Source organism: Nerophis lumbriciformis, linkage group LG16 (genome assembly GCF_033978685.3).
Source record: "Nerophis lumbriciformis linkage group LG16, RoL_Nlum_v2.1, whole genome shotgun sequence".
In the NCBI taxonomy this organism is placed as follows: domain Eukaryota; kingdom Metazoa; phylum Chordata; class Actinopteri; order Syngnathiformes; family Syngnathidae; genus Nerophis; species Nerophis lumbriciformis.
Genome location: NC_084563.2, coordinates 32,863,741 through 32,888,729, shown reverse-complemented (window position 1 = coordinate 32,888,729; position 24,989 = coordinate 32,863,741). Strand labels below are relative to the sequence as shown.

Sequence of the window (24,989 nt, the reverse complement as noted above, 5' to 3'; positions counted from 1 at the left end):
TGGTGTACTTTAGTGTTATTGGTGAAGTGTAGCAGTGGTGTACTTTAGTGTTATTGGTGAAGTGTAACAGTGGTGTACTTTAGTGTTATTGGTGAAGTGTAACAGTGGTGTACTTTAGTGTTATTGGTGAAGTGTAACAGTGGTGTACTTTAGTGTTATTGGTGAAGTGTAACAGTGGTGTACTTTAGTGTTATTGGTGAAGTGTAACAGTGGTGTACTTTAGTGTTATTGGTGAAGTGTAACAGTGGTGTACTTTAGTGTTATTGGTGAAGTGTAACAGTGGTGTACTTTAGTGTTATTGGTGAAGTGTAACAGTGGTGTACTTTAGTGTTATTGGTGAAGTGTAACAGTGGTGTACTTTAGTGTTATTGGTGAAGTGTAACAGTGGTGTACTTTAGTGTTATTGGTGAAGTGTAACAGTGGTGTACTTTAGTGTTATTGGTGAAGTGTAGCAGTGGTGTACTTTAGTGTTATTGGTGAAGTGTAACAGTGGTGTACTTTAGTGTTATTGGTGAAGTGTAACAGCGGTGTACTTTAGTGTTATTGGTGAAGTGTAACAGCGGTGTACTTTAGTGTTATTGGTGAAGTGTAACAGCGGCGTACTTTAGTGTTATTGGTGAAGTGTAACAGCGGTGTACTTTAGTGTTATTGGTGAAGTGTAACAGCGGTGTACTTTAGTGTTATTGGTGAAGTGTAATAGTGGTGTACTTTAGTGTTATTGGTGAAGTGTAAAAGTGGTGTACTTTAGTGTTATTGGTGAAGTGCAACAGTGGTGTACTTTAGTGTTATTGGGTGAAGTGTAACAGTGGTGTACTTTAGTGTTATTGGTGAAGTGTAACAGTGGTGTACTTTAGTGTTATTGGTGAAGTGTAACTGTGGTGTACTTTAGTGTTATTGGTGAAGTGTAACAGCGGTGTACTTTAGTGTTATTGGTGAAGTGTAACAGCGGTGTACTTTAGTGTTATTGGTGAAGTGTAACAGCGGTGTACTTTAGTGTTATTGGTGAAGTGTAACAGCGGTGTACTTTAGTGTTATTGGTGAAGTGTAACAGCGGTGTACTTTAGTGTTATTGGTGAAGTGTAACAGTGGTGTACTTTAGTGTTATTGGTGAAGTGTAATAGTGGTGTACTTTAGTGTTATTGGTGAAGTGTAAAAGTGGTGTACTTTAGTGTTATTGGTGAAGTGTAACTGTGGTGTACTTTAGTGTTATTGGGTGAAGTGTAACAGTGGTGTACTTTAGTGTTATTGGTGAAGTGTAACAGTGGTGTACTTTAGTGTTATTGGTGAAGTGTAACTGTGGTGTACTTTAGTGTTATTGGTGAAGTGTAAAAGTGGTGTACTTTAGTGTTATTGGTGAAGTGCAACAGTGGTGTACTTTAGTGTTATTGGGTGAAGTGTAACAGTGGTGTACTTTAGTGTTATTGGTGAAGTGTAACAGTGGTGTACTTGAGTGTTATTGGTGAAGTGTAACAGTGGTGTACTTGAGTGTTATTGGTGAAGTGTAACAGTGGTGTACTTTAGTGTTATTGGTGAAGTGTAACAGTGGTGTACTTTAGTGTTATTGGTGAAGTGTAACAGTGGTGTACTTTAGTGTTATTGGTGACGTGTAACAGTGGTGTACTTGAGTGTTATTGGTGAAGTGTAACAGTGGTGTACTTTAGTGTTATTGGTGAAGTGTAACAGTGGTGTACTTTAGTGTTATTGGTGAAGTGTAACAGTGGTGTACTTTAGTGTTATTGGTGAAGTGTAACAGTGGTGTACTTTAGTGTTATTGGTGAAGTGTAACAGTGGTGTACTTTAGTGTTATTGGTGAAGTGTAACAGTGGTGTACTTTAGTGTTATTGGTGAAGTGTAACAGTGGTGTACTTTAGTGTTATTGGTGAAGTGTAACAGTGGTGTACTTTAGTGTTATTGGTGAAGTGTAACAGTGGTGTACTTTAGTGTTATTGGTGAAGTGTAACAGTGATGTACTTTAGTGTTATTGGTGAAGTGTAACAGTGGTGTACTTTAGTGTTATTGGTGAAGTGTAACAGTGGTGTACTTTAGTGTTATTGGTGAAGTGTAACAGTGGTGTACTTTAGTGTTATTGGTGAAGTGTAATAGTGGTGTACTTTAGTGTTATTGGTGAAGTGTAAAAGTGGTGTACTTTAGTGTTATTGGTGAAGTGCAACAGTGGTGTACTTTAGTGTTATTGGGTGAAGTGTAACAGTGGTGTACTTTAGTGTTATTGGTGAAGTGCAACAGTGGTGTACTTTAGTGTTATTGGTGAAGTGTAACAGTGGTGTACTTTAGTGTTATTGGTGAAGTGTAACAGTGGTGTACTTTAGTGTTATTGGTGAAGTGTAACAGTGGTGTACTTTAGTGTTATTGGTGAAGTGTAACAGTGGTGTACTTTAGTGTTATTGGTGAAGTGTAACAGTAGTGTACTTTAGTGTTATTGGTGAAGTGTAACAGTGGTGTACTTTAGTGTTATTGGTGAAGTGTAACAGTGGTGTACTTTAGTGTTATTGGTGAAGTGTAGCAGTGGTGTACTTTAGTGTTATTGGTGAAGTGTAACAGTGGTGTACTTTAGTGTTATTGGTGAAGTGTAACAGTGGTGTACTTTAGTGTTATTGGTGAAGTGTAACAGTGGTGTACTTTAGTGTTATTGGTGAAGTGTAACAGTGGTGTACTTTAGTGTTATTGGTGAAGTGTAACAGTGGTGTACTTTAGTGTTATTGGTGAAGTGTAACAGTGGTGTACTTTAGTGTTATTGGTGAAGTGTAACAGTGGTGTACTTTAGTGTTATTGGTGAAGTGTAACAGTGGTGTACTTTAGTGTTATTGGTGAAGTGTAACAGTGGTGTACTTTAGTGTTATTGGTGAAGTGTAACAGTGGTGTACTTTAGTGTTATTGGTGAAGTGTAACAGTGGTGTACTTTAGTGTTATTGGTGAAGTGTAGCAGTGGTGTACTTTAGTGTTATTGGTGAAGTGTAACAGTGGTGTACTTTAGTGTTATTGGTGAAGTGTAACAGCGGTGTACTTTAGTGTTATTGGTGAAGTGTAACAGCGGTGTACTTTAGTGTTATTGGTGAAGTGTAACAGCGGCGTACTTTAGTGTTATTGGTGAAGTGTAACAGCGGTGTACTTTAGTGTTATTGGTGAAGTGTAACAGCGGTGTACTTTAGTGTTATTGGTGAAGTGTAATAGTGGTGTACTTTAGTGTTATTGGTGAAGTGTAAAAGTGGTGTACTTTAGTGTTATTGGTGAAGTGCAACAGTGGTGTACTTTAGTGTTATTGGGTGAAGTGTAACAGTGGTGTACTTTAGTGTTATTGGTGAAGTGTAACAGTGGTGTACTTTAGTGTTATTGGTGAAGTGTAACTGTGGTGTACTTTAGTGTTATTGGTGAAGTGTAACAGCGGTGTACTTTAGTGTTATTGGTGAAGTGTAACAGCGGTGTACTTTAGTGTTATTGGTGAAGTGTAACAGCGGTGTACTTTAGTGTTATTGGTGAAGTGTAACAGCGGTGTACTTTAGTGTTATTGGTGAAGTGTAACAGCGGTGTACTTTAGTGTTATTGGTGAAGTGTAACAGTGGTGTACTTTAGTGTTATTGGTGAAGTGTAATAGTGGTGTACTTTAGTGTTATTGGTGAAGTGTAAAAGTGGTGTACTTTAGTGTTATTGGTGAAGTGTAACTGTGGTGTACTTTAGTGTTATTGGGTGAAGTGTAACAGTGGTGTACTTTAGTGTTATTGGTGAAGTGTAACAGTGGTGTACTTTAGTGTTATTGGTGAAGTGTAACTGTGGTGTACTTTAGTGTTATTGGTGAAGTGTAAAAGTGGTGTACTTTAGTGTTATTGGTGAAGTGCAACAGTGGTGTACTTTAGTGTTATTGGGTGAAGTGTAACAGTGGTGTACTTTAGTGTTATTGGTGAAGTGTAACAGTGGTGTACTTGAGTGTTATTGGTGAAGTGCAACAGTGGTGTACTTTAGTGTTATTGGGTGAAGTGTAACAGTGGTGTACTTTAGTGTTATTGGTGAAGTGTAACAGTGGTGTACTTGAGTGTTATTGGGTGAAGTGTAACAGTGGTGTACTTTAGTGTTATTGGTGAAGTGTAACAGTGGTGTACTTTAGTGTTATTGGTGAAGTGTAACAGTGGTGTACTTTAGTGTTATTGGTGACGTGTAACAGTGGTGTACTTGAGTGTTATTGGTGAAGTGTAACAGTGGTGTACTTTAGTGTTATTGGTGAAGTGTAACAGTGGTGTACTTTAGTGTTATTGGTGAAGTGTAATAGTGGTGTACTTTAGTGTTATTGGTGAAGTGTAACAGTGGTGTACTTTAGTGTTATTGGTGAAGTGTAACAGTGGTGTACTTTAGTGTTATTGGTGAAGTGTAACAGTGGTGTACTTTAGTGTTATTGGTGAAGTGTAACAGTGATGTACTTTAGTGTTATTGGTGAAGTGTAACAGTGGTGTACTTTAGTGTTATTGGTGAAGTGTAACAGTGGTGTACTTTAGTGTTATTGGTGAAGTGTAACAGTGGTGTACTTTAGTGTTATTGGTGAAGTGTAATAGTGGTGTACTTTAGTGTTATTGGTGAAGTGTAATAGTGGTGTACTTTAGTGTTATTGGTGAAGTGTAAAAGTGGTGTACTTTAGTGTTATTGGTGAAGTGCAACAGTGGTGTACTTTAGTGTTATTGGGTGAAGTGTAACAGTGGTGTACTTTAGTGTTATTGGTGAAGTGCAACAGTGGTGTACTTTAGTGTTATTGGTGAAGTGTAACAGTGGTGTACTTTAGTGTTATTGGTGAAGTGTAACAGTGGTGTACTTTAGTGTTATTGGTGAAGTGTAACAGTGGTGTACTTTAGTGTTATTGGTGAAGTGTAACAGTGGTGTACTTTAGTGTTATTGGTGAAGTGTAACAGTAGTGTACTTTAGTGTTATTGGTGAAGTGTAACAGTGGTGTACTTTAGTGTTATTGGTGAAGTGTAACAGTGGTGTACTTTAGTGTTATTGGTGAAGTGTAGCAGTGGTGTACTTTAGTGTTATTGGTGAAGTGTAACAGTGGTGTACTTTAGTGTTATTGGTGAAGTGTAACAGTGGTGTACTTTAGTGTTATTGGTGAAGTGTAACAGTGGTGTACTTTAGTGTTATTGGTGAAGTGTAACAGTGGTGTACTTTAGTGTTATTGGTGAAGTGTAACAGTGGTGTACTTTAGTGTTATTGGTGAAGTGTAACAGTGGTGTACTTTAGTGTTATTGGTGAAGTGTAACAGTGGTGTACTTTAGTGTTATTGGTGAAGTGTAACAGTGGTGTACTTTAGTGTTATTGGTGAAGTGTAACAGTGGTGTACTTTAGTGTTATTGGTGAAGTGTAACAGTGGTGTACTTTAGTGTTATTGGTGAAGTGTAACAGTGGTGTACTTTAGTGTTATTGGTGAAGTGTAGCAGCGGTGTACTTTAGTGTTATTGGTGAAGTGTAACAGCGGTGTACTTTAGTGTTATTGGTGAAGTGTAACAGCGGTGTACTTTAGTGTTATTGGTGAAGTGTAACAGCGGTGTACTTTAGTGTTATTGGTGAAGTGTAACAGCGGCGTACTTTAGTGTTATTGGTGAAGTGTAACAGCGGTGTACTTTAGTGTTATTGGTGAAGTGTAACAGTGGTGTACTTTAGTGTTATTGGTGAAGTGTAATAGTGGTGTACTTTAGTGTTATTGGTGAAGTGTAAAAGTGGTGTACTTTAGTGTTATTGGTGAAGTGCAACAGTGGTGTACTTTAGTGTTATTGGGTGAAGTGTAACAGTGGTGTACTTTAGTGTTATTGGTGAAGTGTAACAGTGGTGTACTTTAGTGTTATTGGTGAAGTGTAACAGTGGTGTACTTTAGTGTTATTGGTGAAGTGTAACTGTGGTGTACTTTAGTGTTATTGGTGAAGTGTAACAGCGGTGTACTTTAGTGTTATTGGTGAAGTGTAACAGCGGTGTACTTTAGTGTTATTGGTGAAGTGTAACAGCGGTGTACTTTAGTGTTATTGGTGAAGTGTAACAGCGGTGTACTTTAGTGTTATTGGTGAAGTGTAACAGCGGTGTACTTTAGTGTTATTGGTGAAGTGTAACAGCGGTGTACTTTAGTGTTATTGGTGAAGTGTAATAGTGGTGTACTTTAGTGTTATTGGTGAAGTGTAAAAGTGGTGTACTTTAGTGTTATTGGTGAAGTGCAACAGTGGTGTACTTTAGTGTTATTGGGTGAAGTGTAACAGTGGTGTACTTTAGTGTTATTGGTGAAGTGTAACAGTGGTGTACTTTAGTGTTATTGGTGAAGTGTAACTGTGGTGTACTTTAGTGTTATTGGTGAAGTGTAACAGCGGTGTACTTTAGTGTTATTGGTGAAGTGTAACAGCGGTGTACTTTAGTGTTATTGGTGAAGTGTAACAGCGGTGTACTTTAGTGTTATTGGTGAAGTGTAACAGTGGTGTACTTTAGTGTTATTGGTGAAGTGTAATAGTGGTGTACTTTAGTGTTATTGGTGAAGTGTAAAAGTGGTGTACTTTAGTGTTATTGGTGAAGTGCAACAGTGGTGTACTTTAGTGTTATTGGGTGAAGTGTAACAGTGGTGTACTTTAGTGTTATTGGTGAAGTGTAACAGTGGTGTACTCTAGTGTTATTGGTGAAGTGTAACAGTGGTGTACTTTAGTGTTACTGCATAATGACTTTCCTGCTATCTAAAGAGGAATAAAGCGATTGAGGGAGTGAAATGGCTTTGTTTAATTTCCAAGACTTCCTCGTCGTGGTGTTTATGCCCCACACGCGCGGCAGGCTTATTTGTTTCAGTTCTGGAGGAGGCGCTCCGTGTTTATTCTTCTTTTTTAGAAGGTTGAAGAAAAGAAGAGGTGGTCAGATTCAGGGGAGAGCTTTGTATTTTTGGGGGGGGGGGGGGGGGGGGGGTGAGGGGTGTATCCCTGCTGGGGTCATGTATTTGAAATCTATTACCCTCACAGCTAGGATTAGTGTGTGCATGTGCGTGTGTTTCCCCTGAAGACATGATCACTATGCTAATACAAAAGTCACTGGATTACACACATGCTGCTTTACTCTCTGCACTGTCTTTGCTGGAATATATATGTACATATATACATATACATACACAAACATATATATGTGTGTGTGTTTATGTATACGTGTGTATGTATATATGTATATGTGTATGTATCTATGATACACATACATATATTCATACACACACACGAATGTATGTATACATCTGTGTTTGTATGTATATATCATACTTGCCAACCCTCCCGGATTATCCGGGAGACTCCCGAAATTCAGCGCCTCTCCCGAAAACCTCCCGGGACAAATTTTCTCCCGAAAATCTCCCGAAATTCAGGCGGACTCAGGTCCTACACAATATAAAAAAGCGTACCTGCCCAATCACGTTATAACTATAGAATGATGGAGGGCGAGTTATTGGTTTCTTATGTGGGTTTATTGTTAGGCAGTTTCATTAACGTCCTCCCAGGGCGGCAACAACACACAACAACAGCAGTCACTTTTTTGTATACCGTAAACAGCAATGTTGTGACACTCTTAAACAGGACAATACTGCCATCTAGTGCATTTAATGAAAGCCCTTTTTGTGTGCCACACAGCAATGCATCATCAGAGAGGGTGTTCAGCATGGTTCGAAAAATAGTGACAGAGAATAGAACAAGGATGGACAATTCAACCCTTAACTCAACAATGAGTAGATGAGTGTTATGTGTGTGTATATGTGTAAATAAGTGAACACTGAAATTCAAGTATTTATTTTATATATATAAATATATATATATATATATATAGCTAGAATTCACTGAACGTCAAGTATTTCTTATATATATATATATATATATATATATATATATATATATATATATATATATATATATATATATATATATATATATATATATATATATATATATATATATATGAAATACTTGACTTGGTGAATTCTAGCTGTAAATATACTCCTCCCCTTTTAGCCACGCCCCCGTCCCACCCCCACCCCCACCCCCTCCTCCCACCTCCCGAAATCGGAGGTCTCAAGGTTGGCAAGTATGGTATATATGTATATGTGTATGATACACATACATATATACATACAAACACAGATGTTTACATATACATACAAACACACATGTATACATACACACCCTATATATACACAATATGTATATATATGTATACGTGTGTGTGAATGTATACTTGTATGTTTATCATACATGTATACACACACATATACATATATACATACAAACACACATGTATACATTCACACATACTATATATATATATATATATATATATATATATATATACATATATATATATATATATTGGTGTACAATGTATATATATGTATACGTGTGTGTATGTATATATGTATGTGTATTATACATACATACACATATACATATATACATACAAACACACATGTATACATTCACACATACTATATATTTATATATATATCTATATAGACACACAATGTATATGTATGTATACGTGTGTGTATGTATATATGTATGTGTATTATACATACATACACATTTTTACACACAAACACAGGTGTACAGGTATACACGTACATACAAACACACATGTATACATCTCTCTCTCTCTCTCTCTCTCTCTCTCTCTCTCTCTCTCTCTCTCTCTATATATATATATATATATATATATATATACACACACACACTATGTATATATGTATATGTGTGTGTGAATGTATATATGTATGTTCATCATACATAACATACATACACATATATACACACAAACACAGATGTATACAAATACATACAAACACACATGTATACATTCACACATACTATATATATATATATATATATATATACATACATACAGACACACAATGTATATAAAAACCATGTATACGTGTGTGTATGTATATATGTATGTGTATTATACATACATACATATATATACACACAAACATAGGTGTACAGGTATACACGTACATACAAACACACATGTATACATGCACACTATATATATATATATATATATATATATATATATATACACATACACACACACACACTATGTATGTATATGTATACGTGTGTGTGAATGTATATATGTATGTTCATTATACATAACATACATACGCATATATACACACAAACATAGATTATATACATACATATACAAACACACATGTATACATACACACACTATATACACACACACACTATATATACATATATATATATATATATATATATATATATATATGTATATATATACGTGTGTGTATGTATATATGTATGTGTATCATACATACAGTACATACACATATACCTATACACATACAAACACAGATGTATACATATACATACAAACACACATGTATACATACACACATACTATATATATATATATAGGCACACAATGTGTATATATATATATATATATACACAATGTATATATGTATACGTGTGTATGTATATATGTATGTGTATTATACATACACATACATATATACACAGAAACACAGATGTGTACACATACATACAAACACACATGTATACATACAAATACACACACTATATATATATATACACACACACACACACACACACACACACACACACACACACACACACACACACACGCACACACACACACACACACACACGCACTCACATTCACACACTATATAAATATATATTACTTGTAACGATTTTAATCGATTAAAAAATATCTAAAATTACCGTATTTTTCGGAGTATAAGTCGCACCGGAGTATAAGTCGCACCTGCCGAAAATGCATAATAAAGAAGGAAAAAAACAAATATAAGTTGCACTGGAGCCCAAACAAACTATGAAAAAAACTGTGACTTACAGTCCGAAAAATACGGTAATCAAAAATAATAATGATATATATTTTAATCTGTCCTGTCCAGCCACTCAGACAAATCATATACTGTAGTTGATGTAGATGATCTATATCTGCTGTACGTGTTGGATACTTCTCTTGTTGCCTTATTTCTATTTGACTTTATGAAATGTTTGGCTAGAATATTATTATACAAAACCAGTTTTATTTTATGTAATCCAGAATTTAATCAGAGCTGGCATCTACTTCATGGAAGAGTCTAGTTCAGGGGTCGGCAACCCGCGGCTCTAGAGCCGCATGCGGCTCTTTAGCGCCGCCCTAGTGGCTCTCTGGAGCTTTTTCAAAAATGTATGAAAAATGGAAAAAGTTGAGGGGGGAAAAAAATATTTTTTGTTTTAATATGGTTTCTGTAGGAGGACAAATATGACACAAACCTCCATAATTGTTATAAAGCACACTGTTTATATTAAACATGCTTCACTGTTTCGAGTATTTGGTGAGCGCCGTTTTGTCCTACTAATTTTTGCAGTCCTTGAACTCACCTTAGTTTGTTTACATGTATATCTTTCTGCGACTTTCTAGGACGTGTTTTATGCCACTTCTTTTTCTGTCTCATGTTGTCCACCAAACTTTTAACGTTGTGCATGAATCCACAAAGGTGAGTTTTGTTGATGTTATTGACTTGTGTGGAGTGCTAATCAGACATATTTGGTCACTGCATGACTGCGAGCTAATCGATGCTAACATGCTATTTAGGCTAGCTATATGTACATATTGCATCATTATGCCTCATTTGTAGCTATATTTGAGCTCATTTAGTTTCCTTTAAGTCATATTAATTCAATTTATATCTCATGACACACTATCTGTATGTAATATGGCTTTTAATTTTTTGCGGCTCCAGACAGATTTGTTTTTGTATTTTTGGTCCAATAAGGCTCTTTCAACATTTTGGGTTGCCGACCCCGGTCTAGTTAATTATAGAACTGGCACCCAATGTTATTCAAAAAAGTATTGATTTTGAATGGAGAATCGTTTTGAATTGAAAATCGATTCTGAATCAAATCGTGTGGTGCCTAAAGATTCACAGCCCTAATATACACACATACAAATGTGTGTGTGTATATACAGTCGTGGTCAAAAGTTTACGTACACTTGTAAAGAACATAATGTCATGGCTGTCTTGAGTTTCCAATCATTTCTACAACTCTTATTTTTTTGTGATTGGAGCACATACTTGTTGGTCACAAAAAACATTCATGAAGTTTGCTTCTTTTATGAATTTATTATGGGTCTACTGAAAATGTATACAAAAGCATGCATACATACAGCAATGTTATGAATGTCATGATCCGTGGTCCCGATCATGTTTTGTTATGTTCTGTTAGTTTTTGACTTCATTAGTTCCTGTTTTTGTACACCTTTGTTTGTTTTAGTTACCATGGTTACTTATTATTTCCACCTGTCTCTGATTGGTGTTCACCCGCTCACCTGCTGCCCGAGCACTAATCAGAGGCATTATTTAAGCCTACCTTTGCCGGTCAGTCGGCCTGGCGTCATTGTTTGCCGTATGCTGTGGATTATTCCCTGGATCCTGACTCCCGTCCATGTTGGCTGTTTCCTGGTTTCTGGTTCGGGTTTTCCTTGCATTTTTTTAACATTAAAACCATGTTTTCTTGTACCAAGCCTGCCATCTCTGCACCTTGGGGTTCGTCACCACCACTTCATGACAGAATACTCCGGCACTGACTGGAGGGCAAGGCAGGTATAATTAGCAGCACATCAGGTGTGGCCAGGTGCCAATCAGTCGCAGCTGAGGGTAACAGCGCTAAGGGAGGCAAGCAGGAAACTGAAGAAAAATAAGAGCGCTGACAGGAAATAAAACACAAACGAAGGAAAACTAAAACATAACCAAAACTGTCAGTGACTGTCTGACTGAATTTATCATGGGTCTACTGAAAATGGCAAGTTTCACTGCAATAAGGCGCTTTTGGTAGAGGTGGGTAGAGTAGCCAGAAATTGTACTCAAGTAAGAGTACTGTTACTTTAGAGATTTATTACTCAAGTAAAAGTAAGGAGTAGTCACCCAAATATTTACTTGAGTAAAAGTATGTTGTGAAAAAACTGAGTAACGTGTTCGTTTAATGATGACGGCAACAAATAATGCACAAAAACATAAAAATAGCAATGAGCAAATTCAGAGCCAGGAATATCTCTTAAGCAACTAAAACAATAATATGTATTAAATAACAATACATTAAAATAAAAATGATTAAGGCAAACTGAGCCACAATAACTTAACAGCAGCATAGATAGGCTCAGTAGGCAGAGATTACAAAGGAAAATAACAAGTTAGCCTTTACGCAAAGCCATACTTGCCAACCCTCCCGAATTTTCCGGGAGACTCCCGAAATTCAGCGCCTCACCCGAAAACCTCCCGGGACAAATATTCTCCCGAAAATCTCCCGATTTTCAGCCGGAGCTGGAGGCCACGCCCCCTCCAGCTCCATGCGGACCTGAGTGAGGTCAGCCTTTTCTTTATGACAACAGGGTGACAAGAACTAAATCATCCAGACTAGAGATACATTGTATTATTATGTTTATCTTACCTAAAAATAAATATATTTATTAATTAAAAAAAATAATTTTTTTTACTATATTTTGCTAAAAACATCAAAATTAATTGTATTTTTATTTATTTTTTCTGACTCCTTATTACATCCAGCTATAGAATTATACATTAAAATAAACATATTTGAAATCATTAATTTCAAATGATCATAATAATTCATTTAAAATGACCATATTTAATTATTAAAATAATTGCTTGTTTATCAACAACTTTAGCATTTTATTCATTACATTTTGAAGCTCTCAGAAGTCAAGTTATGTTATATTCCTTAATATTTATTAATGCAAGTTTGAAGTATCAATTATCTAAACACAGTTTTGTTTGCATACTTTCAGGATGTATATGTGTATATATATATATATATACATATATATATGTATATATATGTATATATATATATATATATATATATATATATATATATATATATATATATATATATGTATATATATGTATATGTACATATGTATATATATATATGTATGAAATACTTGACTTGGTGAATTCTAGCTGTCAATATACTCCTCCCCTCTTAAACACGCCCCCCCTCAACCACGCCCCCGTCCCGACCACGCCCCCCACCCCCCACCTCCCGAAATCGGAGGTCTCAAGGTTGGCAAGTATGTGCAAAGCATAAACTGATAGGTGTGGGCTGCACCTGGGAACACACTGTGCACTTCTGATTGGTGTTTGTATGCATGCGTGAGTGTGTATGCGACTGTGCGTGTGTGTGTGTGTGTGTCTGTCTGTCTATGAGGTTGCAGTGCGTTATTAAATGTCCCCACACGATCTACATTTGACAGTGATTTATAGCAGGGAAGCTAACATCAGCCTACGGTGACAGCCAAAATATCTACTAACGTTACTTACCGCCATGTGCTTCCTCAAATTTGACGTTGAGTTCATGTAAGCTGAAACTTTATGTGCAGTTAATCATGTGACCGCCTGGCTCTGTTTGATTGGTGAAACGGAGTCAAACGTCACCAGTGACTGCATTTGATTGGTGAAACGCAGGCATGCGACAGAGCCTACTTTGAAGGTCTGTCTGACAAACCAAAACAAACAAAGCGTGCATTAACAGATCGATAAAAATCAGTAGCGAGTAGCGAGCTGAATGTAGATGAATGGAGCGGAGTAAAAGTAGCGTTTCTTCTCTATAAATATACTCAAGTAAAAGTAAAAGTATGTTGCATTAAAGGGGAACATTATCACAATTTCAGAAGGGTTAAAACCATTAAAAATCAGTTCCCAGTGGCTTATTATATTTTTCGAAGTTTTTTTCAAAATGTTACCCATCATGCAATATCCCTAAAAAAAGCTTCAAAGTGCCTGATTTTAACCATCATTATATACACACGTCCATTTTCCTGTGACGTCACATAGTGATGCCAACACAAACAAACATGGCGGAAAGAACAGCAAGCTATAGCGACATTAGCTCGGATTCAGACTCGGATTTCAGCGGCTTAAGCGATTCAACAGATTACGCATGCATACTTGCCAACCTTGAGACCTCCGATTTCGGGAGGTGGGGGGTGGGGGCGTGTTCGGGGGTGGGGCAGGGCGTGGTTGGGGGCGTGGTTAAGAGGGTAGGAGTATATTGACAGCTAGAATTCACCAAGTCAAGTATTTCATACATATATATATATATATATATATATATATATATATATATATATGTATATATATATATATATATGTAGATATCTACATCCTGAAAATATGCAAACAAAACTGTGTTTAGATAATTGATACTTCAAACTTGCATAAATAAATATTAAGGAATATAACATAACTTGGCTTCTGAGAGCTTCAAAATGTAATGAATAAAATGCTAAAGTTGTTGATAAACAAGCAATTATTTTAATAATTAAATATGGTCATTTTAAATGAATTATTATGATAATTTAAAATCAATTATTTGAAATATGTTTATTTTAATGTATAATTCTATGGCTGGATGTAATAAGGAGTCACGAAAAAATACAAATAAAAATACAATTAATTTTGATGTTTTTAGCAAAATATAGTAAAAATGTATTTAGTTTTTAAAAAAAAAATTAATAAATATATTTATTTTTAGGTGAAATAAACATAATAATACAATTTATCTCTAGTCTGGATGATTTAGTTCTTGTCACCCTGTTGTCCTCCCGTCAAGAAAAAAGGCTGTCCTCACTCAGGTCTGCATGGAGCTGGAGGGGGCGTGGCTTCCAGCTCCGGCTGAAAATCGGGAGATTTTCGGGAGAATATTTGTCCCGGGAGATTTTCGGGAGAGGCGCTGAATTTCGGGAGTCTCCCGGAAAATTCGGGAGGGTTGGCAAGTATGCGCATGTATTGAAACGGATGGTTGTAGTGTGGAGGCAGGTAGCGAAAATGAAATTGAAGAAGAAACTGAAGCTATTGAGCCATATCGGTTTGAACCGTATGCAAGCGAAACCGACGAAAACGACACGACAGCCAGCGACACGGGAGAAAGCGAGGACGTATTCGGCGATCGCCTTCTAACCAACGATTGGTATGTGTTTGTTTGGCATTAAAGGAAACTAACAACTATGAACTAGGTTTACAGCATATGCAATACATTTGGCAACAACATGCACTTTGAGAGTGCAGACAGCCCAATTTTCATCAATTAATATATTCTGTAGACATACCCTCATGTCAGCAGGCCAGGAAAGCTAGGGTCGATATTCTTCTCTTGACGGTGTGAGCCAAGACATCCAGGGGGTTTAGCTCGCTCGTCTGCGAGAACAAACTGCCGCCATTGCTTGCCGTGCTACCGAGGTCCCTTGTCCCTGAATTGCTCACACACTCCGGCAGATTCAATGGGGGTCTGGCGGCAGATTTCTTTGACTTTATCGTTGGAAATGCATCTGCTTTGAGTGTCGCAGGATATCCACACATTCTTGCCATCTCTGTCGTAGCATAGCTTTCGTCGGTAAAGTGTGCGGAACAAACGTCCAATTTCTTGCCACTTTCGCATCTTTGGGCCACTGGTGCAACTTGAATCCGTCCCTGTTCGTGTTGTTACACCCTCCGACAACACACCGACGAGGCATGATGTCTCCAAGGTACAGAAAACAGTCGAAAAAACGGAAAATAACAGAGCTGATTTGACTTGGTGTTTAAAAAATGGCGGATTGCTTTCCGAGAGCGAATATTAGAAAGGCGTTTAATTCGCCAAAATTCACCCATGTAGAGTTCGGAAATCGGTTAAAAAAATAAATAGTCTTTTTTCTGCAACATCAAGGTATATATTGACGCTTACATAGGTCTGGTGATAATGTTCCCCTTTAAAACTACTCTTAGAAGTACAATTTATCCCAAAAGTTACTCAAGAAGATGTAACGGAGTAAATGTAGCGCCTTACTGCCCACTTCTAGCTTTTGGTAGCCATCCACGAGATTCTGCTTGAATTTTTGACCACTCCTCTTGACAACATTGCTGCAGTTCAGCTAAATGTGTTGGTTTTCTGACATGGACTTGTTTCTTCAGCATTGTCCACACGTTTAAGTCAGGACTTTGGGAAGGCCATTCTAAAACTTTCATTCTAGCCATTCCTTTACCACTTTTGACGTGTGTTTGGGGGTCATTGTCCTGTTGGAACACCCAACTGCGCCCAAGACCCAACCTCCGGGCTGATGATTTTAGCTTGTCCTGAAGAATTTGGAGGTAATCCTCCTTTTTCATTGTCCCATTTACTCTCTGTAAAGCACCAGTTCCATTGGCAGCAAAACAGGCCCAGAGCATAATACTACCACCACCATGCTTGACGGTAGGAATGATGTTCCTGGGATTAAAGGCCTCACCTTTTCTCCTCCAAACATATTGCTGGGTATTGTGGCCAAAGAGCTAAATTTTTTGTCTCATCTTACCCCAGAACTTTCCTCCAGAAGGTCTTATCTTTGTCCACGTATGTTAACATTGCTGTATGTCTACTTTTGACCCAGCTCACATTTTCAGTAGACCCATAATAAATTCATAAAAGAAGCAAACTTCATGAATGTTTTTTGTGACCAACAAGTATGTGCTCCAATCACTCTATCACAAAAACATAAGAGTTGTAGAAATGATTGGAAACTCAAGACAGCCATGACATTATGTTCTTTACAAGTGTATGTCCACCTTTGATCGCGACTGTATATGTGCTTTCCGACAGCTTTGTCCCGAAAATGACATTTCTCTGTACTTTTTAAGTGCAATGACAACATAGTTCCACCACAGGTACTGGCTGGATTGACTGATTGCTGGACCAGTTCTATTTAACTCAAGGTCATTTTCTCTTGTGGATCAATAAAGTTTGTCTAAGTCTAAGTCTAAGGCATACTTGCCAACTCTCCCGGATTTTCCGAAACTCTCCCGAAATTCAGGCGGAGCTGGAGGCCACGCCCCCTCCAGCTCCATGCGGACCTGAGTGAGGACAGCCTTTCCCACAATATAAAGAGCGTGCCTGACCAATCACGTTATAACTGTAGAATGATGGAGGGCGAGTTCTTGGTTTCTTATGTGGGTTTATTGTTAGGCAGTTTCATTAATGTCCTCCCAGCGCAGTCACGTTTTCGTCTACCGTAAAGCAGTTCGTCTGCCGTAAACAGCAATGTTGTGACACTCTTAAACAGGACAATACTGCCATCTACTGTACATGCATATGTGACAATAACTTCTCGGGCTTTTAGAGAGTGCAGTGCACAACTGCGCACACAACAAGGAGAGGAAGCAGAAGAACGAGGGAGATACAGCCATGGCGACGCCAACGACGAGTAAGATGAAGAAATACGCTTGTAAGTTCCAAGCCGCAGCTGCGATTGGACCTGGATAGCCTCCGGGAAGAAGTAGTGGACTACCAAGTGCTTGGCAGGGAAGATCTTCCTCAGGAAGCAAAAGATTGACCGGTTTTGGGCCATGCTAGGGAGAGATGGAAGATTCCAGACTCTAATGCATTTGATGAAAGCACTTTTGTGCGTGCCACACAGCAATGCATCATCAGAGAGGGTGTTCAGCATGGTTAGAAAAATAGTGACAGAGAATAGAACAAGGATGGACAATTCAACCCTTAACTCAACAATGAGTAGATGAGTGTTATGTCTGTGTATATGTGTAAATAAATGAACACTGAAATTAAACTATTTCTCTTATTTATTTATATATATATATATATATATATATATATATATATATATATATATATATATATATATATATATATAGCTAGAATATGAAATACTTGACTTGGTGAATTCTAGCTGTAAATATACTCCCCCCCCCCTCCCGAAATCGGAGGTCTCAAGGTTGGCAAGTATGGTCTAAGGTCAACTCTGAGCTTTGATTAAATAAACACAACAAGAGGATGCCAATGAGCGTATTAGACAGTATAGTTGTGTCTACTTTCATTCTATCCCATCTCTTTCTGGCCTCCTCTCCCAGGGGAATATTAATGGCTCGGACTTGGCCTCGATGATTAATCGAAATCCCTTCATTTACTTGAAATCTCGGTTTAAAAGGGTCAGTAGTTGTCCAGCTTGGTTCCTAAGACCATTGGGACTCTTGATGATTGCCTTTCCAATGTTTAGGTCTTCGGCCCTATAGTGGCTTTAACCAAACAGTTTCTTTCTGTACAGGACATGGCGGCGTCAACCAGCTTGGGGGCGTGTTCGTAAACGGCCGGCCTCTCCCGGACGTCGTGCGACAGCGAATAGTGGAGCTCGCCCACCAGGGGGTACGCCCCTGTGACATCTCCCGCCAGCTCCGCGTCAGCCACGGATGCGTCAGCAAGATACTGGGCAGGTATTTCGAGCATGCCACACTTGATTGTCATACCGGACCCAAAGTTTAGTACCCCTGGTCCCAGACTTGCAGCGAGTCTCGTTCCTGGGAGAATTCTGCATGTAACTGAAGCATTAAGGACTTGGGACTATCCAGGACTATCAATCAATGCAATCATTCAATGTTTACTTATATAGCCCTAAATCACGAGTGTCTCAAAGGGCTGCACAAGCCACAACGACATCCTCAGCTCAGATCCCACATCAGGGCAAGAAAAAACTCAACCCAATGGGATGACAATGAGCAACCTTGGAGGGGACCGCAGATGTGGGAAACCCCCCCCCTGGGTGACCGGTGCAATGGACGTCGTGTGGATCTAACATAATAGTGAGAGTCCAGTCCATAGTGGATCTAACATAATAGTGAGAGTCCAGTCCATAGTGGATCTAACATAATAGTGTGAGAGTCCAGTCCATAGTGGATCTCACATAATAGTGAGAGTCCAGTCCATAGTGGATCTAACATAATAGTGAGAGTCCAGTCCATAGTGGATCTAACATAATAGTGAGAGTCCAGTCCATAGTGGATGTAACATAATAGTGTGAGAGTCCAGTCCATAGTGAATCTAACATAATGGTGAGAGTCCAGTCCATAGTGGATCTAGCATAATAGTGAGAGTCCAGTCCATAGTGGATGTAACATAATAGTGTGAGAGTCCAGTCCATAGTGGAGCTAACATAATAGTGTGAGAGTCCAGTCCATAGTGGATCTAACATAATAGTGAGAGTCCAGTCCATAGTGGATCTAACATAATAGTGAGAGTCCAGTCCATAGTGGATCTAACATAATAGTGTGAGAGTCCAGTCCATAGTGGATCTCACATAATAGTGAGAGTCCAGTCCATAGTGGATCTAACATAATAGTGAGAGTCCAGTCCATAGTGGATCTAACATAATAGTGAGAGTCCAGTCCATAGTGGATGTAACATAATAGTGTGAGAGTCCAGTCCATAGTGAATCTAACATAATGGTGAGAGTCCAGTCCATAGTGGATCTAGCATAATAGTGAGAGTCCAGTCCATAGTGGATGTAACATAATAGTGTGAGAGTCCAGTCCATAGTGGAGCTAACATAATAGTGTGAGAGTCCAGTCCATAGTGGATCTAACATAATAGTGAGAGTCCAGTCCATAGTGGATCTAACATAATAGTGAGAGTCCAGTCCATAGTGGATCTAGCATAATATTGTGAAAGTCCAGTCCATAGTGGATCTAACATAATAGTGTGAGAGTCCAGTCCATAGTAGATCTAACATAATAGTGTGAGAGTCCAGTCCATAGTGGATCTAACATAATAGTGAGTCCAGTCCATAGTGGATCTAACATAATAGTGTGAGAGTCCAGTCCATAGTGGATCTAACATATTAGTGTGAGAGTCCAGTCCATAGTGGATCTAACATAATATTGTGAAAGTCCAGTCCATATTGGATCTAACATAATAGTGTGAGAGTCCAGTCCATAGTGGATCTAACATAATGGTGAGAGTCCAGTCCATCGTGGATCTAACATAATAGTGTGAGAGTCCAGTCCATAGTGGATCTAACATAATAGTGTGAGAGTCCAGTCCATAGTAGATCTACCATAATAGTGTGAGAGTCCAGTCCATAGTAGATCTAACATAATAGTGTGAGAGTCCAGTCCATAGTGGATCTAACATAATAGTGAGAGTCCAGTCCATAGTGGATCTAACATAATAGTGTGAGAGTCCAGTCCATAGTAGATCTAATATAATAGTGTGAGAGTCCAGTCCATAGTGGATCTAACATAATAGTGTGAAAGTCCAGTCCATAGTGGATCTAACATAATAGTGTGAGAGTCCAGTCCATAGTGGATCTAACATAATAGTGAGAGTCCAGTCCATCGTGGATCTAACATAATAGTGTGAGAGTCCAGTCCATAGTGGATCTAACATAATAGTGTGAGAGTCCAGTCCATAGTGGATCTAACATAATAGTGAGAGTTACAGATGTAGCGACCAACTGTAGTTACTGACAGTGGGTTTCTGAAGTGTTCCTGAGCCCATGTGGTGATATCCTTTACACACTGATGTCGCTTGTTGATGCAGTACAGCCTGAGTGATCGAAGGTCATGGGCTTAGCTGCTTACGTGCAGTGATTGTCGTGGCGGTAATCCTAGAACCCGTTGGTGGACACCGGTGGTGAGGGATGCCGTCAAGCTGAAGAAGGAGTCCTATCGGGTTCTTTTGGCTCATAGGACTCCTGAGGCAGCGGACAGGTACCGACAGGCCAAGCGGTGTGCGGCTTCAGCGGTTGCGGAGGCAAAAACTCGGACATGGGAGGAGTTCGGCGAAGCCATGGAAAACGACTTCCGGACGGCTTCGAAGCGATTCTGGACCACCATCCGCCGCCTCAGGAAGGGGAAGCAGTGCACTATCAACACCGTGTATGGTGAGGATGGTGTTCTGCTGACCTCGACTGCGGATGTTGTGGATCGGTGGAGGGAATACTTCGAAGACCTCCTCAATCCCACCAACACGTCTTCCTATGAGGAAGCAGTGCCTGGGGAATCTGTGGTGGGCTCTTCTATTTCTGGGGCTGAGGTTGCTGAGGTAGTTAAAAAGCTCCTCGGTGGCAAGGCCCCGGGGGTGGATGAGATCCGCCCGGAGTTCCTTAAGGCTCTGGATGCTGTGGGGCTGTCTTGGTTGACAAGACTCTGCAGCATCGCGTGGACATCGGGGGCGGTACCTCTGGATTGGCAGACCGGGGTGGTGGTTCCTCTCTTTAAGAAGGGGAACCGGAGGGTGTGTTCTAACTATCGTGGGATCACACTCCTCAGCCTTCCCGGTAAGGTCTATTCAGGTGTACTGGAGAGGAGGCTACGCCGGATAGTCGAACCTCAGATTCAGGAGGAACAGTGTGGTTTTCGTCCTGGTCGTGGAACTGTGGACCAGCTCTATACTCTCGGCAGGGTCCTTGAGGGTGCATGGGAGTTTGCCCAACCAGTCTACATGTGTTTTGTGGACTTAGAGAAGGCATTCGACCGTGTCCCTCGGGAAGTCCTGTGGGGAGTGCTCAGAGAGTATGGGGAATCGGACTGTCTGATTTTGGCGGTCCGCTCCCTGTATGATCAGTGTCAGAGCTTGGTCCGCATTGCCGACAGTAAGTCGGACACGTTTCCAGTGAGGGTTGGACACCGCCAAGGCCGCCCTTTGTCACCGATTCTGTTCATAACTTTTATTTTATGGACAGAATTCCTAGGCGCAGTCAAGGCGTTGAGGGGATCTGGTTTGGTGGCTGCAGGATTAGGTCTCTGCTTTTTGCAGATGATGTGGTCCTGATAGCTTCATCTGGCCAGGATCTTCAGCTCTCGCTGGATCGGTTCGCAGCCGAGTGTGAAGCGACTGGGATGAGAATCAGCACCTCCAAGTCTGAGTCCATGGTTCTCGCCCGGAAAAGGGTGGAATGCCATCTTCGGGTTGGGGAGGAGACCCTGCCCCAAGTGGAGGAGTTCAAGTACCTCGGAGTCTTGTTCACGAGTGAGGGAAGAGTGGATCGTGAGATCGACAGGCGGATCGGTGCGGCGTCTTCAGTAATGCGGACGCTGTATCGATCCGTTGTGGTGAAGAAGGAGCTGAGCCGGAAGGCAAAGCTCTCAATTTACCGGTCGATCTACGTTCCCATCCTCACCTATGGTCATGAGCTTTGGGTTATGACCGAAAGGACAAGATCACGGGTACAAGCGGCCGAAATGAGTTTCCTCCGCCGGGTGGCAGGGCTCTCCCTTAGAGATAGGGTGAGAAGCTCTGTCATCCGGGGGGAGCTCAAAGTAAAGCCACTGCTCCTCCACATCGAGAGGAGCCAGATGAGGTGGTTCGGGCATCTGGTCAGGATGCCACCCGATCGCCTCCCTCGAGAGGTGTTTAGGGCACGTCCGACCGGTAGGAGGCCACGGGGAAGACCCAGGACACGCTGGGAAGACTATGTCTCCCGGCTGGCCTGGGAACGCCTCGGGATGCCCCGGGAGGAGCTGGACGAAGTGGCTGGGGAGAGGGAAGTCTGGGCTTCCCTGCTTAGGCTGCTGCCCCCGCGACCCGACCTCGGATAAGCGGAAGAAGATGGATGGATGGATGGAGGCCAAAAGTTTGGACACACCTTCTCCTCATTCAATGCGTTTTCTTTATTTTCATGACTATTTACATTGTAGATTGTCACTGAAGGCATCAAAACTGTTTTGTATTCTAGTTTCTTCAAAATAGCCACCCTTTGCACACTCCCGGATGAGCTTCAAGCACACCTGTGAAGTGAAAACCATTTCAGGTGACTACATCTTTAGGCTCATCGAGAGAAGGGTGGCTATTTTGAAGAAACTAGAATACAAAACATGTTTTCAGTTATTTCACCTTTTTTTGTTAAGTACATAACTCCACATGTGTTCATTCATAGTTTTGATGCCTTCAGTGACAATCTACAATGTAAATAGTCATGGAAATAAAGAAAACGCATTGAATGAGGAGAAGGTGTGTCCAAACTTTTGGCCTGTACTGTGTATATATAATGTTTCTATAATTAATAATTAATGTAAATATATATGAAGAATATGGGAAAGTTTGACTCCTACCTTGTTTACTTAAGAGACGACCTCCTTAAAGTTTTGTAATCAATCAGAAATTTCCAGCAGCTAAGATGCGCCAAACATGGATAAGTATGGAGAGTGTTTTGCACTTTTTCCATCGTGTTTTGTAATGGATTTAAATGGGTGTCATTTTGAGTTTTTATGGTGCATGGACATTTTTTTTTATAAAGTCCTCAAAGTTCGGTGAGCAGGTCGTGTTATGTGTGACCATGTCTGTTGACATTTTGTGTTGGTTAGATTGTTTAGTTCTTGTTTTGCCTTTTTTTTTTTTTTTTTTTTTTTTTTTTTTTTAACACCATGACGAGGGAAGGTTGTTTGTACACACTTGGCATTCTCTCGATGAGCTTCAAGAGGTAGTCACCTGAAATGGTTTTCACCTCACAGGTGTGCTTGACGCTCATCGAAAGAATGCCAAGAGTGTGCAAAGCAGTAATCAGAGCAAAGTTTGGCTATTTTGAAGAAACTAGAATATAAAACATGTTTTCGGTTATTTCACCTTTTTGTGTTAAGTACATAACTCCACATGTGTTCATTCATAGTTTTGATGCCTTCAGTGACAATCTACAATGTAAATAGTCATGGAAATAGAGAAAACGCATTGAAATGAGGTGTGTTCAAACTTTTGGCCTGTACTGTATGTCAGGTTCAAACACTGATGACATCTATTAAACGAGACAAGAAGCAAGGAATCAAACAGAGACAGAATTGAATGTGGCTCAGTTTGAGGAGAAACGTCTGGGGTGTACTTTTGCACAGTCTCCAGCACGCTCTGGCGAAAGATTGTACGCCACCTCTTTTTATTTGGACTTTCCCTGCTTACATAACAACAGCTGTTTCTAATGGGGGGGTTATGTAAACAGCCATAGTTTTCGGTCACATTAACACAAAAGAAAAAGATGCCTCGGGCTTGGACTGGTCCTGGATTGAGCTTGGGCATGTCTCGGATCAAAATAGATAACCCCTCCCGTCTCCTCCCATCGTACACAACGGAATTTTCCAAGCCTTTGTCTTGGTGCAACAAACACAGCCTATTGTCTGTTCACTGGGAACTCAGAGAACGGAAAGTTTTTGGATAATTTACATACAATTTTTCTGACACTATAGGTCAAACATCGGCAAGTTTCACATTTCTACGAGCTGGCACAATTCACTTTAGCTCCCCACATCTCACGGTCGTCTTTCTTTCCTTTTATACCCTCTCACCTTCCTGACCGCCCCTCCTCGTTACCTTTACGCTGCTAAATTCCAAAAAGGAAATCCCGGCTGGGAGAAGAAAAGGACTTAAAGGGGAAAAAGATTCATCACTTTTTTTTTTTTGGGGCGGTTGGGTGGAATTACCATCAAAATGAAAGTGGTAGTATATTTCAGCACCCGCAAAAATATATAGGAGTAGAAGTAAGAAGTAAAAGAAGAATTAGAGAGCATTTGTGGGGAAGGATTAGCGACAGTGACCCTCAGCTACGTGGAAAAAAAAAAAATGTGTCGCTCATTGTTCTCTCTTGCTTCTTTTCTCTCTCTTCTTCTTCTTCTTCTCTCACCCTCCCTCAAACCCTCTCTCCCCCCTGTCCTGGACCTTGAACTCACTGGAGCGTTACCACAAGAGGGGGCATAGAGGGGGATCCAGGGATGCATGGAAGGAGGGAGCCTCGTTTTATCCTCTCCTCGCTGTCTGTCCGCTGCCAGCAGAACAAAAACACTAACTCTACCTCCCCGTTTGTGTGTGTGTGTGTGTGTGTGTGTGTGTGTTCTTGTATTTCTACCCTTCTTGAGACACCAAGAAGGAAAAGTATCTTCCATATGAGGAGGTGTGAACAAGTGATGACATTACCAACATTTTTAAGCTTTTCTTGTAAAATTGTGACTGTCATTGAGTGACATTCCAACTTTTATCACAACATTGCACAAATGTTCAGTTTTTCTTGTAAAATTTTGACTCGCGTTGAGTAAAATGACAACTTTTATTAGAATACTGCCAACATTCTAAGTTTTTCTTGTGAAATTGTGACCGTTTTCTTGTGAAATTCCAACTCATTTTTCACAACAAGCTTTTTTATAT

At 39.7% G+C, this 24,989-nt stretch overlaps 1 protein-coding gene across 2 annotated transcripts in view; it reads left to right on the top strand.

Annotated features, from left to right (window-relative positions):
- The window catches only part of pax5 (paired box 5), a 232,053-nt gene that overhangs the window by 16,386 nt on the left and 190,678 nt on the right, over window positions 1–24,989 (top strand). For both annotated transcript variants that reach the window (XM_061977033.1, XM_061977032.1), the window contains exon 2: window positions 18,139–18,304. In XM_061977033.1, the coding sequence (XP_061833017.1) occupies window positions 18,139–18,304 (166 nt within the window). The remainder of the gene's footprint in view (window positions 1–18,138; window positions 18,305–24,989) is intronic.